The sequence below is a fragment of the Thermobia domestica genome, chromosome 16, assembly GCF_964235325.1.
Source record: "Thermobia domestica chromosome 16, izTheDome1.hap1.1, whole genome shotgun sequence".
NCBI classification, from domain to species: domain Eukaryota; kingdom Metazoa; phylum Arthropoda; class Insecta; order Zygentoma; family Lepismatidae; genus Thermobia; species Thermobia domestica.
Genome location: NC_137469.1, coordinates 16,488,034 through 16,505,086, shown reverse-complemented (window position 1 = coordinate 16,505,086; position 17,053 = coordinate 16,488,034). Strand labels below are relative to the sequence as shown.

Genomic DNA, 17,053 nt, shown 5'->3' with positions numbered 1-17,053 from the left:
TGGTGGTGATCAAATCCAAATATAGGTCGAAAGTAAATCTCCAGAAAGAGATGCGTCTTGGCATTTCAAAATATATGCCGAGATTTAATAAATTGTGTGTACGGATGCGCACGAGAAGAGTCGATAAAGGATTTTCCTGACAAAATTCGAGTCGAGACACGGCTCTTCCAATAGAAAAATATATATTTTTCGAATCGAGACAACACTTTTACAGCACATTTTCGAGACGAGACAGCCACAAATCTTGTCTCGTGCACATCCCTAATTGTGTGACTCAAAACAAGCTCATACATCCCATTGACTTCGCTCAATATTTAGATGTGCTGATTTTTATGATTAAAATTCAATCTCTGCTCATATTTTTCAATTTATATTTATTAACACCGGCTAATAACATTATAACATAAATATCTAACTTACCACAGTTTATAATTGTTAACACCGGCTAATAACATTAAAAGATGTAGTCAGTGTGTACATGTACAATGTAGATCACTTGTGTTAATGAGATATTTCCATTAGTGATTAATAAATGAAATATAGTTTATCATAGTGACAGTCTTTCTTTTAGGGACACATATATTTATGTTGTTGACACATTTCATTTTTGACAGGGGAGGCGCGTTCAGATTTTGGTGGTTGAGGGGAGCCTCAACTGTAAAAAGTTTGAAAACCCCTGAGCTATGATAAAAAAAAATAATGAATGGAATTAAGTTCTTTAAAAAAAAAACTAAGGAAGAAAATTGTATGGATAGGTCAATTCCCATGTCGTGAAGGAAATATGTGTCACGAGAAATGAGACAGCAGTATTTGTTTCACACATCAAGCATAAGGTTGCCGACCCTTGACTAAGCGCTTCTTCTATTATGAAAGAAGAACGCGATACGACATGAGAATCCATTCAAGAATACCTTCTGTCAATGTTTTTTATATTCTATGAGAAGTCTGAGTAATTTATATCAAAAGAATATGAATATGAGTTGTCAGAGTTACTTATATCGAAAGAATATTAACACGAGTAGTCAGAATTACTTATATCGAAAGAATATTAACACAAGATGTCAGAGTTACGTCAAAGAAAAGGTAATATGAGTTTAAAGAAATAATATGAGTATATACGATAAGTGACGTATTATCGAAGGGATATTAAATAAGAATATCAAGAGTTACCTATACCAAATGAATATTGAAATTTGAGATTAATTTAAGTTTAGATTCCCTTAAGCAGCGCGGCTATATGAGACGTCGACTTACAGCTTAACGTAGTGTCCGAACCATATGAGCTTCCGTCTAATATGAATAGCCAGAGTTACTTATATCGAACCAATAAGTATACGAGTAGTCAGTATTACTTATATCGAGTAGTCAGAGTTACTTATATCGAAGAATATTAATACGAGTAGCCAACGTTACTTATATCAAAGGAATATTAATGTGAGTATATACGATAAGTGATGTATATCGAAGGGATATTACTGTAACAAGAGTACCCAGAGTTACTTATATCAAATGAATATTAGTACGAGTAGCCAAGGTTACTTATGTCAAAGGAATATTAATACTAATAGTCAGAGTTATTTATGTCAAAAAACTTAATACGAATAGTCAGTTATTTATATTAAAGGAATATTAATACGAAATGAAAATGAAATCTTTGAGTTTTACGTCCCTCGGTTATGCCGGTTAGGCTAAAGGAGACGGTGATAATGAGAAATGAGTGAAAATGGTGGAATGAAGAAAGTGGGGTAAATGGGAAAACCCCGAGGAAACTCACGCACATGGTATTTGTCCACTACAAAGTTCACTTGGGGCGAGCTGGGTTCGAACCAGGGACCCCAAGCACCAGAGGTGAAGGCTCTACCACGAATATTAATACGAGTTGCTAGAGTTACTTATATCAAAGGAATATTAATACGGGTTGTCAGAGTGACCCACATCGAAGAATATTAATACGAATAGTTACTTATATTAAAGAAATATTAATACGAGTTGTCAAAGTTATTTATATCAAAGGAATATTAACATGAGTATAAATGATAAATGATGTATATCAAAGAGATATTAAATAGAAGTACCCAAAGTTACTTTTATCAGATGAATATTAATACAAGTAGCCAGAATGATTTATATCAAAAGAATATTAATACAAGTAGTCAGAATTATTTATATCTAACCAATATTAATGTGAGTTATCAGAGTTACTTTTATCAAACAGAAAAATAATACGAGTGTTAAAGTTACTAATATCAAAGGAATATTAATACGAGTTGTCGAAGTTACTTATATCGAAGGAATATTAATACGAGTAATCAGAGTGACATTAAGGAATATTAATTGAGGCATGAAAATTAATATTTGTGTAATGATGCCGTATTTACTCAGTTTCAGCACACGTTGTATCCATAAACTTAATTTATAGATTATATTTTGAGTATAACTTCCTAAATTTCCCGTTTTAAATATACTATTTTTAACCAACTGTTCAACAATACGCTACGGTTAATAGTAATCAAAGAACTTTACACTGTTTATCGCAAATCATACACAGTGCGACAATTCAGAAACGAAACTTTGTTTAAATAAATGAGTAGCTAGTGCCAAGGGCGCCGATTTCTCTGTAAATTGGGGGGGGGGGGAGGCATTCAGATGCAGAAGGTATATATGTAAGGATTTTAAGACAAATTGCATTCAAATTATGCCAAATATTGTATATTCATAAATACAATAGGGGGGCCCACATGAGCTTTGGGGAGCCCGGACCCTCAGGATCAGCGTCCTTGGCTAGTACAATCAAATCGCCTCGGTTTATTCGAAGCAAAAACCTCCCTTGTCCACGCACTCAGCCTTGCACGATCTGGTAAGACATGGAATACCTTCTGAAAGTCTTGGGCTATAACGGTGTTCAAGGTGCACATCCATGTTTTCTGGAGGGAAAAAAACATCGTCAAAAACAACCCTTGAATGGTGCTTTTAATTTGGGGAAAATAAAGTAATCACAGAGAGTCAAGTCTGCTGAGTATGTAGGATATTGTAACAGACAAATAAGTTTTGGAGCCAAAAACTCATGAACACAAACTGCGTTATGTGATGGGGTATTGTCATGCAACAACTTCCAGTGGAGGCCACTCTATTACTTCGGTCTGATTCTTCTGATTCTTCGCAGCATACGTTTTAGAACTTGCACATAAAGGACCCTAGTGACAGTTTGGCCAGTGAGGTACAAAATTTCCGGTGAACGATTTATTAGCTATCGTAAAAGAAATAATCAAAAGTGTCTTTGATTCTGGGGTTGAGATTAATCAAGACCCTTCTAATTAGCCTTATGCTGCCTGGTTTCCGAACCGTACTGGAAATTCAACGCTTCGTCCTCTACAATTATATTCTAGAGTAAAATTGGTTCCTTTTCAGCAGCGGCCATCATTACGTGGCAATGATACACGCTTTCTAGCTTCTGCTCCTCTACTGAGTTGAGTTGAGTTAGTTTAGCGTCCCTTTCAGCAGCGAGGCTATATGAGACGTGGACCTACTGATTAACGTGGAATCCGAACCACATGAGCTCCCGCCGGGAATCGAACCCGGGCCTCCCACGCCAAAGGCGCGGACGCTAACCACTTAGCCACGAAGGAGCTCTTTCTTCTTCTGCTCCTCTGTTCAAGAAATGGGGGACGAAACATGCACATACCTTTAGTTTCTTTAAATATTTTGTTATTAATTGGTGATCAGTCTCATTATTCACCCATTACATGTCTCATTCGTTATTAACTCTGATTTCTCCATTTCGGTCATTCAAAATGCTATCCCGAACTTTCACCAATCATTTCATTTATTCTGACAGTCCTCCTTTGACCTAGGCACTCGCCGTCTTGCACAGATTTTCTTTCAAACTGAGCCTATTATAAATTTCAAAAACAGGACAGGAAAGACAATTACCTCCATAAACACTATTTCGACATCTCAAATGTTTACATTGCAGTTTTCCTTAAGAGTCTTCATCCCGGCGAAATTAAAATACCGCTAATTTTACAGTAATTATGTGATATCTTCAAATAGATAAAAGATAATCGAAATGTGGAACAAGAGCGCCCTAGACAATATTATTTTACATGAGAAATCGTTATCACGACTCACTTATCTGCTTTCGATTTCGAGCCATTTTGAAAATCGGCATTTATTTTCGCGTTTCTAAACAGCTGAAAACGGAAAGCCAGTAGGTGACTTGTGATAACGGTAGCTCACGCAAAATAATATTGTCTAGGGCGCTCTTGTTCCGTATTTCAATTATCTTTTATCTATTTGAAGATATCACATAATTACTGTAAAATTAGCGGTATTTTAATTTCGCCGGGATGAAGACTCGTAAGCGTGGGCAGAACTCGATATTCACTCCTATTAGTCCATTGTTGAATAAAATTACGAAGAATCACAATACCAGTCTATACTTAGCTGCGTCACATACACTTTGGCAAACTGGCGATTGGATGATTGGAAATTTCAGTACATCTTCCCAAGGTCATACGCAAGATTCTCCACTATGATAAACTTAAGTCCCGTTTCTTAATTGCCACGATGTATTTTGAAAGTTCAGATTAAACTTACCCCCTCCCCATTCTTCTTGACCGATTTCAATCCCTGAGCAACAGGAATAATGGAGGAGCCCGGAATAAAAATATACGCATCAAAATCGAATTACGTATTTCTTGTAATAGCATGTGCAGGGGCGGATCCAGGACGGGCTTCTAGGGGGGGCGGTGGGTTGGAATGCTGCTACTTAAAGCTACTTTTAAGAGGTCCAAACTCTGGGATGGGTTTTATTTATATATATAAAATAAGAAAGTTTCCTCTTCTGGGGGGAAGGGGAATCGCCCCGATCGACCCCCTGCATCCGCCACTGAGTATGTGTTATGAGAAATCTCGAAGTTTGAGGTGAAAATGTTCCCTTATTCTTTCTCTCCACTGACTTCAATCCGAAGTAATGAAGATAATAAGAAACCTCTAGAGATATCATATTACATCAAAATAGAATGCTAGAACATTATGGTGGAAAACACTTCTGTTACCAATTGTATGTTTAAACTTTCAACTTCAGGTTGATTTTACCATCCTTTTAGTCGGTAATTGCTGACGAATTTGAAATGAAATGAAATCTTTGAGTTTTACTTCCGACGGTTATGCCTGCTAGACTAAAGGAGAAATAAGGATGATGAGAAATGAATGAAATGGTGAAATAAATAAAGTGGGAGGAAACGGGAGAACCCCGAGAAAAAAAAACACGCATACTGTGTTTATCCACCACAATGTCCACTTGGTGCTAGCTGGGATCTTCTGACGAATTTATCAATTTTCCTTTATCAGTAAAAATTGTTATTTCCAAGAAAGCCTAAAATAATGTATATCACAACAAATTTTCATAAGTGAACCTATGTTTTCGCATATCTTCTAGTATACATTTAGCAGCCACAAAAATTAAAATAATGGATACATACATATTTCTCTTCTTGTCCGTAAACAATTTATCCTATGGTCCCTAAATAATTGTGATCTTTGGTAATTCAACTAAGCATTTCAACCCAAAATATTAAAAGCGTAACTAGACAAGAGCCAGGACCCCCTAGTATACTGTTGGCTCCTCTAGAACACCGTTGAATCATAGGTAAGATCTTTTAATTCTCACAAAGTAAGGAGACATGGTCTCTTCTAGCAAAATATTCCAGTTACGCCAATGCAAAATGCTATCCATTTCGTTGTAAGAATGACCATCTAAAGGGAAAGAGTTGGACAGTTGAGAACAAAAAGGCGTAGACCTACTTTAAGATCAATATTAAAAAAAAAAAAAAAAATCTTAACTAGTTCTATTTCAAAATACTATTTCTTTCAAATTCTTTTCTATCTACCTAGGTATTTTCACTTGAAAAATAAAGTAACTACATTTCCAATAAGAGTCCATTAACTATATCATTGAGGACACCCATGTCTATAAGGAAATAGTTCTTTACATGAAAACAAGAATTTTAGGACTGGTGAAAAAAAATGGATCAAAAGATATTGGCCGGCCTAGAAATTATTGGCCACGAATTTTAGGAATGATCCAAGAAAAATGCATCAAAAGATTGCAATCTTGGCCAATAACTAATTTTTGGATTAGCGGCTACAAAATTTTTGAACGACCCCTAAATCGAGTTTTCGTTTTTTTTTTTTTTTTTTAATGGAATCATCATACTTTGTTAAGAGATAGTTTGAGTTTGGCTACACTATATGTAGTTTTCCAGATATAAGACACACAATATATATTTTTTTTACCTGAAATATATTGGATCTTTTGATACAAAAATAATAAATAAATAAATTTAAAAATAAGTCTTTAAAGTATAAAGAACTTACCACTTAGGTCCTTGAATAAGAAGTCGTAAGCACGCACCACTCTATGAGCAAATGTCGCCATAACTTGACCACAATAAGTATTATTTTTCTAAAAAAAACTATTATTTCCTCGATGACTTGATTTTTGGATCCTGTTAAGAAGAAAAACAAAAGAAAATGAAAACAAGATAGTTGAATACATCTTCCTTTATATAGACACCTCATTTCGTATTCAAATTATATTGACGCGAGAGTGTTGATTCACTGTCCACTACCAATTGTATGGTAATCTATTTTTATTCATCCTTTCCTTTTGTTTTTGTCCATACTCAAGCCAAGATTGCCAGGTAATGCAAAATGCTACCGTGAATGGCATCAAATGCGTAACTAGTTTCGTCATACTGATTACTATTAACTTGGAATCTGTTACACAATTTATATATATAAGGGAGGGACAAAATAAATGTAGCAAGTAGCAATAGAAATTGAAGAAAAAAAATGAAATGAAATCTTTGAATTTTACGTCCCACGGTTATGCCGGTTAGGCTAAAGGAGACGGTGATTATGAGAAATGAATGAAATGGTGGAATGAAGAAAGTGGAAGGAAACGGGAGAACCCCGAGAAAACCCACGAGCACGGTGTTTGTCCGCCACAAAATCCACACGGCGCGAGCTGGGATCGAACCAGGGACCCCAAGTACCGAAGGTGAACACTCTACTACTGAGCCACCGCGCCCCTCTACAAAGACTAGGGGTACAGGGGGAAAAGGAGGTAAGTCAGTTTTTCTTTTATAACTTTACACAATTGTCCTGTTTTCCACTGACTTACGTCCTTCTTCCCTTGTGGGCGAAATCTTTAGCATCAAACTTCTTAGTGACTAACCTTTTTCTTACTGTGGGATTTAGTCTATGGAAACTACCCCTTTCAGGCTATATAATTCTACTGTTAACTCATTTTCGACCATTTCTTGACTTATCTGCTTTTTTTTTTTTTTTTTTTTTTTTTTTTTTACCTGTGGTCTTCAATTATTATTTGGTTATTTAATAATGTGTGGGATAGTGCTTATGGACAGAGATAGCGTGGGGTAATGAAATCTTGACAAATGACCCACTGAACCACCACTCACCGTGACCCACTTTGACCCAAAAAAACCCATTGTCATCAATTCTGACCTATAATCCACTCCCTCCTTTACACTGACTAAAGAGTTTACAACTTGTAATAAAACAACGCTGTAAAAAATTATCACTAATCGGATTTTGAATTTCTAGAGTCAATCGCTCAAGCACCTCTCTGTTACAAGATCGGCGGATCTGACCTTTACAATATAAAATGGTAAAGTTTTTGTCATGGTCATCTTACGATGAATTTCAATTTATTTTCGTCTACTTATATACTTTTCAGTGGAAAATAGGATGAAATTTGGAAGTCTCAAATCAAAATAAAGTAGGAAAATGTAAAGAAAAAACCGTAATATTCGATTGTCTCGAAAGCCAAGTACTAAGTCCTATTGCTATTATTACAATTACAAATATCAATATCCAAAAGTGCCTGAAGTTCTTTTTTCACTTAGATATACTAATCTCAGGTAATTAAATAAAACAAATGGAAAAGGAAGAAAATGCAGGCCGTGAAAGTAAAACGTAGACAAATTCACCAGTGTTCAAAAGATACTGTCTACAATGCACTGAGCAGAGTAGGTCAGTGGATCAGAGTGGTTCATGGTGGGTCGGTGGGTCAGAGTTGGCCGGTGGGTCGTAGAGGGTCACGCCCTGTTGACCACGACAAACTGACCCATTCCATCTCTACTTCTGGGTCCGTATGGGAGCCACAAGGGGCTATTGCACGTCTTGGTACCTCAGAACGTTTTACTTTTTAAAAGAATGATAACAAAATACATGAGAATATGAGTAAAAGGTATGATTGGATCCAGTGGCGTAGGGAAGGGGGACCCAGAGGGGGACAAAGAGGTCCGACAATGTACTTTGGTACTTTGATGTTTGTAATTTTTTATATAGTTTTATGTTTATATATTTTTTGTTTGTAATTTTTCTATAGGTACCTATAACAGCACTTGCCCCCCTTCCCAAACACACATCTTGGCTACGCTACTGATTGGATCCCAGGCTTAGGGCAGAAGTTTCGAACTTAGCTCTCTCCCTATTTACTTGGAGAACTTAATTCCTTCAATTCTTTTTGTCGCTCAAAATAATCTTGGCTCCAATCTAGATCTGCCACTATTGATTAGAATGATCAATCAGCACTTCTCCTTAAAAATGTGTAACAAAGTAGTATATTAACGCTTCTTATTAAAAAAAAAAAAGAAAGTTTTTTTTTCCTGTCTCCCTCTCTTTATCTCTACGTGGACTGTAATTTACACCGTCCGCTTGGAAGCCAGGTGGCCTAACTCCAAGATTGGAATTTTCCAGGAATGAAGTTTGAAGTCCAACATCTCGTAAATCTCCAGTATATAAAATGTAACTTGTTTGTAATTTAATAACTCTTGAACCACCCGGTCAATCTCCATCAAATTTTAAACATAGATCAAGGGCGCCGATCCTGGGGGGCCAAGGGGGCTCGGGCCCCCCAAAGCTCATGTGGACCCCCTGTTTTATTTTTGAATATTCAATATTTGGCATAATTTGAATACAATTTGTCTTAAAATCCTCATATATACCTTCTGCATCTGAGTGGGCCCCTCCAAATTTACAAGAAAACGGTGGCCTTGCATAGATGAGGATCGGACATGGAATGATTTTCATCATTTCACTTTGAAAGTGCTACTTAGGGAACGGGGAGTAGGATATATAAATAAACGATCGAAAATTACCGATATTAGTATCGAAACCATAGTATTGGGGGTCGCTGAGATAAACAGTGACACTTCCGATGCCGTTTAAATCCAAATTCAGCTCCTCAACTTGGGGGAGGGGAGAGTAGGATTTATCAAAATGATCGAAAATGACCAATATTAGTGTAGAATCTATACTTTTCGTGGTTACTGAGATGAACAGTGATACTTCCGATGCCATTTAAATCCAAATTCAGCTTTTCAACTTGGGGGAGGAGGAGGAGGGAGATACATATAAAAATGATTGAAAATGAGCGATATGGGAGGTGACTGATTAACGGAACATGGTACTATTTTTTGCTTAGACCCTATTTTAACCTAGCGAAGCTAGTTATTGATGTGGGTAATTTATACTTCTATTCTGTTGCCACTTATTTTATTTATGTTGTATTTTGTGATTTTATTATTCTCTGTTTACAAAATTCTTTATTTTATATAAAAAAGTATCCAGTATAGAATGAAATTAAAACCTTAGTCCAGGGATGCAAATATGTAACAAAATTTTACTAGCCCAAGAAAAAAAACTACTTGCCCACATCCTTAAAATAGAAATCATTTACTTACCTTCGGTATGATATTAAATACTCGCCCGCTAGGGATCTGCACGGGCCAGAATTTTTATCCCGGGCCCGGCCACGGCCCCTGAGTTTACAATGTGAGACCCGACCCGAGTCCGAAATATGTTTTAGCGTTTAGGCTCGAGCCCGGTCCGAGCTCGTGTGATAATCAAATCAGCCCGGAATAGGCCCGAATTACAGAAACTTAATAAATAACGCAAAATTATACTTTTATTTACAGCAATTAGAGGTTTAATTTTGCAGTTGTGCTTTAAAAGTTCTCCAGAAGGAACTGTGTAATATATATATATATCATTGTACAGTATATTTCCGAAGTATGACCCGAAAAGGCCCGAGAAATATGGTTGAATATTTAAAATTTTATGGCTCGAGCCTGGCCCGGGCACGAAATGATATATGATTTGTAGGCCCGAGCCCATGCAGACTTCTATCGCCCGCACCGATGAATCACTCACCCCGGGCGAGTGAGCGAGTGCTTATTTGAATCCCTGCCTTAGTCCATTTTTTTTTTTTTTTTAATTTTTGGAGCAAAGGCCACTTGGCATCCAAAGGATTGATATAATCCCAATATTTGCAGTGAATTTACGAATTTAGTGCGTTATCTGGTATGTTGGGATTGAATAATACTGATAATAAACTAGAATACTCGAGTTGTTGACTACAGTTTAATTGTATGGTGTAATTGTATAGCGAGGATATATGAGGCAAGAAAGTGAGATGTAGGCAGTTTGTAGCACAACCAGAGGGGTCCACCGGCTTCTGACACCTTCCCCCAAAAATAACTTCCTAATTCAACATACATTTGTTCACTTTCTCGATAAAACTATATTTGTTTAGCAGGGAAATGATTGATGTAGTATGAAAAATTTGATCTTTCACTTCATCTGTACTCTTTCTCTTATAAAAACAATCTAGTCCTATCAGCCCCCCCCCCCCCAATATGCGACATTTTATGCAACTATCAGTAATTTCTTCTCGTCTTTTCAGGTGCAGAATGATACCCGTTCAATACTACATAGACGCAGTAGCTTATAGTTTTGGACACCCCTTAAAGTTTGGATCCCTCCCAATAAAAATTTCTATAGTGCTGCCAAAATGTCTTGAGCTGTGGCAAAAAATGCGAACTAAAGCTCACACACTCTCGCATTGAGCCAATAAGGGTTCAGTTGTTGCTAAGCGAGAGAAAATGAGTGGAATTCCTTCAGACGATAGCAGCGCTTGCAACGGAAGACTAGGGATCAAGTCAATGTGGTATAATAATAGGTGTAAGCCTGGTGGTTGGTATATATGTCTCAGCCAGAGGCGGCTCGTGTGGGAAGTAACATGCGTTAAAAAAAAATGAAGTTCTATCGGTTTTAACTCAGAAAAGGAAACTTACGTAAAGTACGAATTCTCATTTACAACAATTGGTACATCAAGTTGCTTTTCTTCCTTTTATTTAAAGCGATAAAACTATTTTTATCAATGATACTTCCCTCAGAAGCCTCCTTTGATCTCATATTTGGCAACTACTTTTCGTTAAACGCTAACAGTTTAGAAATTAGGCTATAACAATAATAATAATAATAATAATAATAATAATAATAATAATAATAATAATAATAATAATAATAATAATAATAATAATAATAATTATTATTATTATTATTATTATTATTATTATTATTATTATTATTATTATTATTATTATTATTATTATTATTATTATTATTATTATTATTATTATTATTATGTGATAAATTGAATTGTTTCTGATATGTCTCCGCATTTCATGATTCAATATGTAGCTTATTTGCAGCAGTTTCAAGTTAGTATGAGTAGGTCCTAGATGGACATCATAAATCCTACTGTTTCAGAAAAGAGTCCCAGTGTTCTTGAGCCAGGTGGTTGATTTGTCTTTTATCTGTGCTATCCTCTAAATCAGTAGTTCTCAAAGTGGGGTTCGCGGACCCCTGGGAGTCCGTGACACCTAGCCCAAGGATCCTCGACGCCTAAAATTTGAAATATGTTGTAATAAAATGTAACTCACAGCTGTTATGCAAGAAATATTTTTTTTAGTTACAAAAGGAAAGCAATTAGAAATTATACCTATGTTTACAAATTTAAATGTTTTCCTACTTCACTAAACTTCTGTCGCATGCACATGAAGAGTTGTCTAAAAACGCATTGCAACATTTGATGCCTTTCCCTACCACTTACTTATGTGAGCAGACCTTTTCTGCTCTTTGCAGTATTAAAACATTAAAGTGAAATCGTCTTAATGTGGAATCGGACATAAGATTGATGGTGACAAAACTTATTCCAGATGTCAATGCAATTATGGAAAAACGGAAAGAATTTCATTCCTCAGATTACTGACCCCACATTTAAAAACATTGTTTATCAAGTGGATTTTAAAAAATATATATTTTCAGTCTTGAAAATTAATGTATTTTCAATTGAAATTTCGTTCACTAGGGAACAATGATGTGTTTTTAAAATGAATTACTTATTCATTATTTTTGTTGATCCTTTTCTTGTCAGTGGTAATTCTAATAAGTCTATTTTTGTGAATACCTTGTGAAATTTCAGATAGCATTGCAAGGGAGACCGTAGATCACTTTTCCAATGAACAGGGAGTCCGCGTTATCGGTAAGTTTGAGAACTACTGCTCTAAATGATTTATTATTATTATTATTATTATTATTATTATTATTATTATTATTATTATTATTATTATTATTATTATTATTATTATTACTTAGTAGGTTAATAGTAATTATGAGAACCATTAAATTGCTACAGAGCCCACATCGTGAAAATGTAATTAAAATGAATGAACAATAGCTTAGCTCCGTTCAGTTTGTATTAAAAGATGATACGGACATTTCAACTAGTTTACAAATGACGTGTAAAAATAACGGGAACTTCCTTTCCCATTGTTTACATTGAATTTGCTTCTTAACGCCAACACACTTATGTTGTAGTACGTTTACCTACTGTCAAAGTTTTATAAGTTTGTAACAAGTCTTCTCTAAATAGTATTGATTGCTTTAAATAGTTGCATAAAATGTCACAGTTAGATAAACAAGAAATAGAAAAAAAACTTAGACTTATTTTATTTTTAAACTACCTTGGCTTTTCAGTTTATTTCTGCTCAGCTCTTACATTGGAATCATGTTTGTTTCTACAATGTCCGAAGGAAACTTAGATTACAATTTGCACATCTACAAAGAGTAATTACTGCTGCAAATGGTATTATCCTTTAGCTTAATTTAATTACTTCCTGCAAGTCTTCAGCTCGTCTGAAAGTTTCCTGCATGATAGCGATAGGAGGCAACGCAGCTAGCGACATCTATTAGCCTCAGTGTGAACTACTGAATTTCACCTCTCTCTCTCTCTCTCTATCTCTCTCAGGTGGGATGGCAGCCCACTCCTCCTGAAAGGCTGTTCGAAGTGCAGCAAGTGAATTTGGAAAAGTTGGTCTGGACCTTAAATGCCGCTCAAATTCATCCCACAGATGTTCCACTGAGTTCAAATCAGGCGATTGAGCAGACCACTGGAGAGTAGTAGCACATTGTTCTCGTCATACCACGACATAACATTGGCAGCTTTATGGCAAGGGGCATTATCATCCTGATAGTAACATGGGTCCATACAAAAGAATTTCCACAATGTGGGAAGCACTGAATTGTCCAAAATTTCCGGATAATTTGCGCTTGTCATCATACCAGGCACAACAACAAGAGGGCCTAGGCCGAACCAACAAAATACACCCCACATCATTATACCACCACCACCAAATTTCACTGTTGACACAATCCAGTCTGGTACGAAGCATTCCCCAGGTTGTCGCCACACCTACACCCGACCATCTCACATGAAACACGTGTAGCGTATTCATCACTCCATAACACATATTACCATTGGTTTTGGGGCCAATTTCGATTAGCCTTACACCAGCCCTGGCCACGGCGAGCAGATAGTGGAAACTCTCCTCGTGAGCGCTCACGAGCATTCTACGTGCAAATACCATTGTTCGTGCTTCGTAAATCTTCGGGTTCCGTCCTTCGAGGAGCGGAAGTGTTGTCAACCTTGGCGGTAATCACTAACCCACCAAATAAAAAAAAAAGTATGTATGGTAACTGATTGTCATTTAGTGTAAAGTGTTTTTTACATTGTGGTAACCGTTAACTATAGACAACACAAACTTGTAACAGCAATCAAATGATAAACTATGTACGTTCCTTTTCTTCTTTTTTCTTTCCTTTTGTTAAAGAAGGATGTGGTGGAATCAAACCAACGCCTACATTTATAAAAATTTGCTAGTTTGGAAAACCGGTTTTCAGGGTTTGTTATATTATGTTGTTTCGCTTTTTGGGAAAAGAGAGAATCTGTTGATACAAAAAAAAAAAAAAATACTGTAGCACTTGTTTGTAATTATCTAAGTATTATCTCCAGAAAATTAGCTTATGAATGTATGTGTGTACGAATAGGCTTAGCAAGGGGTTGGTTGTGGAGATTAGAAGCCACTATTACACCATCAATAGGAAGAATAATATTTCTTACTCCACTTTTAAAGTTACTTTGATCGCAAAGAATCAAACAAAATATTAAGAGAGCCAAAGAGATTTTCCATTTTTAAGAGTGACCATTAGTGACTACCATTAGTGTTTTTTTTTTAACAAGTAGTGTCTTTTTAATAACGAAAAACATGTTGTGCCTGGCTGGTTGCTTGCCGGTGGCTTGTGAAAAGTGAAAAAGAATGTTAAATCATATCAACGACTGAAGCTACACGCTTGTCTTTCTTCGATAGATACTGATTGATTTTGAAAGTCACAATGTTGTAGGGCTACTGTAACAGCGTAAAATCGGAAGGAAACGTTCCAACTGAATGATACGAACAATTATTCCCAATATCTTGAACATGAAACGTGGGTTGCACGGATAACGCTTAAAGTGGGCTGGACTGCACTGGAATTTCCTTCCGGCAAATTAGTGTTTGGTCGGAACTCAGTTCTTCTGTGTAATTGTCTCTTAACAACATTTGAACATTTCTTTTAGATAATAATAACAAACTAACTAAGTAACTATATGCCCTATGGAACCCGAAGGTTCAATGCCGCGTTTACAAAATATTTCCACTAACTTCTGTCCTTAGCCAACTGGATCCAGTTTCTACTCTGTACTCTTATTTCTGCAAGATCCATCTTAATATTGTCTTTCCATCTACGCCTAGGTCTTCCTAGTGGTCTTCTTCCAATTGGGTTTTCAGTTAAAATTATGAAAGCGTTTCTAATTTCTTCCATTCTGGCTACATGGCCTGCCCACCTGAGCCTTCTACACCTAATGACCCTAACAATGTTAGGTGAGCGGTATAAACTATGCAATTCCTCATTATGAATTTCCTCCAATCCCCATTTTCATCCCTCTTTGGTCCGAATACTACTACTACTACTACTACTACTACTACTACTACTACTACTACTACTAATAATAATAATAATAATAATAATAATAATAATAATAATAATAATAATAATAATAATAATACGTATTATTATTATTATTATTATTATTATTATTATTATTATTATTATTATTATTATTATTATTATTATTATTATTATTATTATTATTATTATTATTATTATTTTCAATCTCCCGTCGTTCTGCTATCAATCTAGGAACGAAAGGCGTTTACAACTGAGCAAACGTAAAGCGAGTGACAACTTACAGACCGAGTGATAATGTAATACAACGTCACGAATTGTGTAAGCAAGCTAAAAAGGTCTGAAACAGTTCGTTTCCGATTTTTGCAGTCGTTTTTACGTCTGTAAGCTGACATGTTTAATATTAGTTTCTTTCTTTCTTGTTCATTTGTTAGTTACTTCAACGCTAACTGTAACCTCTATCATGCGTCTTCCTCGACCAAAAAACGTACCAATTTTATTTCCTGCAGTGTTTTCGCGTCACTGCTTTCGAAATGGGGAGGGGGAGGGGGAGAGCACACTTGCACATTTCACGCTTGCGTCTGCTCAATGCTTCAACATCGTGCGAATTTCTGACCAGGCTTGGCCGTAGGTTTTTTGCCATCATGTGTGGTTGGCAACACTTATCGGATACAGTGGAAGGGGCGAAGCTACCACCATCTGTGTTCACCTGCTCTTTTCTTCGCTCGTGCTCGCTCGCGCTTCGGCTCCGGGAGCCAATTCATGGACAGGCCTGCCTTACACCATGCCAACCTCCTGGCTTTATTCGTTGGAGTGATGTGTGGCTTGTGAGCAGCTGCTCTACCTTGTAAACCAAGTGCTTGCAGTTCTGTCCTGACAGTGTTCAGTGAAACTGATGTGCCCGATGCAGTGTGGAACTCGTGCTGGATGCAATTTGACAGCGATTGCTGGACACCACTCTTTTCAGCACTCTCCGAGGTCAATTTGTTGGGTTGTCCGGGACGTTTAGGGACACTGGTGACAACTTGACGTTTCCATTTCAGGATTACATCACCCAACACCGTTGATTTGGGTGGCGTAACTGAGCACTAATGGCACGATTAGACAAACCCGCAATATGACAGCCGATGATGGCTCCCCTATCGAACTCATTAAGTTCTTATCTGTACACCATTCTCAGTCAAACTGGGAATGGCGCAACCGACTCAGTCAAGAATTGGTTGAAGAAATCGGGAGTACCCAAGAAAACCGACGGGCATGATGAAGAGGTGAAATTGAAATCAGTGTGTTTACTTAAACTTAAAATCTTAATTGTGTTAAGAGAGCAGGGCGGCTCAGTGGTAGAGCAAATACCTCTGGTGCGCGGGGATCTCCGGCAGAGTAAGTTTGTGGTGGACCGTGGGTACTCCCGTTTCCTCCCGCTTTCTCATTCCACCAATTCTTCCTCCATCATTCACTTGCTTCACTCATCGACTCCCTTACCCTAAAAGTCGTATTCCTGGGACTTTAAACTGAAATATTTTCTTTCATTTTTAATTTTGTTAAGGAATCAGCCTACAGAAAGTTGACACATCTCTAGATGGAACCGGATATGATTATCACTGCTTAATCGAACAGAAGTTTCTTGGTAGAGCACAGTTCTTCTCAGTCTTTAAGGTTGGTGTAAAGGGACAAGCTTTGCCGATAGATGTCACTACAATCTTCGTATCTCTCCCATGTTTTTTTTTTTTTTTTACCCTTCACGAAAATTCACGATTTTTCTTACAAATTTCAACTTAGAGACTTCAAATTTTTAGAGAAGGAACTTCATAACCCATTGAAGGCAACAATCCGT

General features: G+C 36.6%; 1 protein-coding gene across 1 annotated transcript in view; it reads right to left on the bottom strand.

Annotated features, from left to right (window-relative positions):
* Positions 1-17,053, bottom strand: part of LOC145672928 (very long chain fatty acid elongase AAEL008004-like) — a 104,117-nt gene that overhangs the window by 55,286 nt on the left and 31,778 nt on the right. Inside the window, exon 2 of the mRNA XM_081742146.1 lies at positions 6,379-6,509. Coding sequence (XP_081598272.1) covers positions 6,379-6,439 — 61 coding nt within the window. The 5' untranslated portion in view covers positions 6,440-6,509. The remainder of the gene's footprint in view (positions 1-6,378; positions 6,510-17,053) is intronic.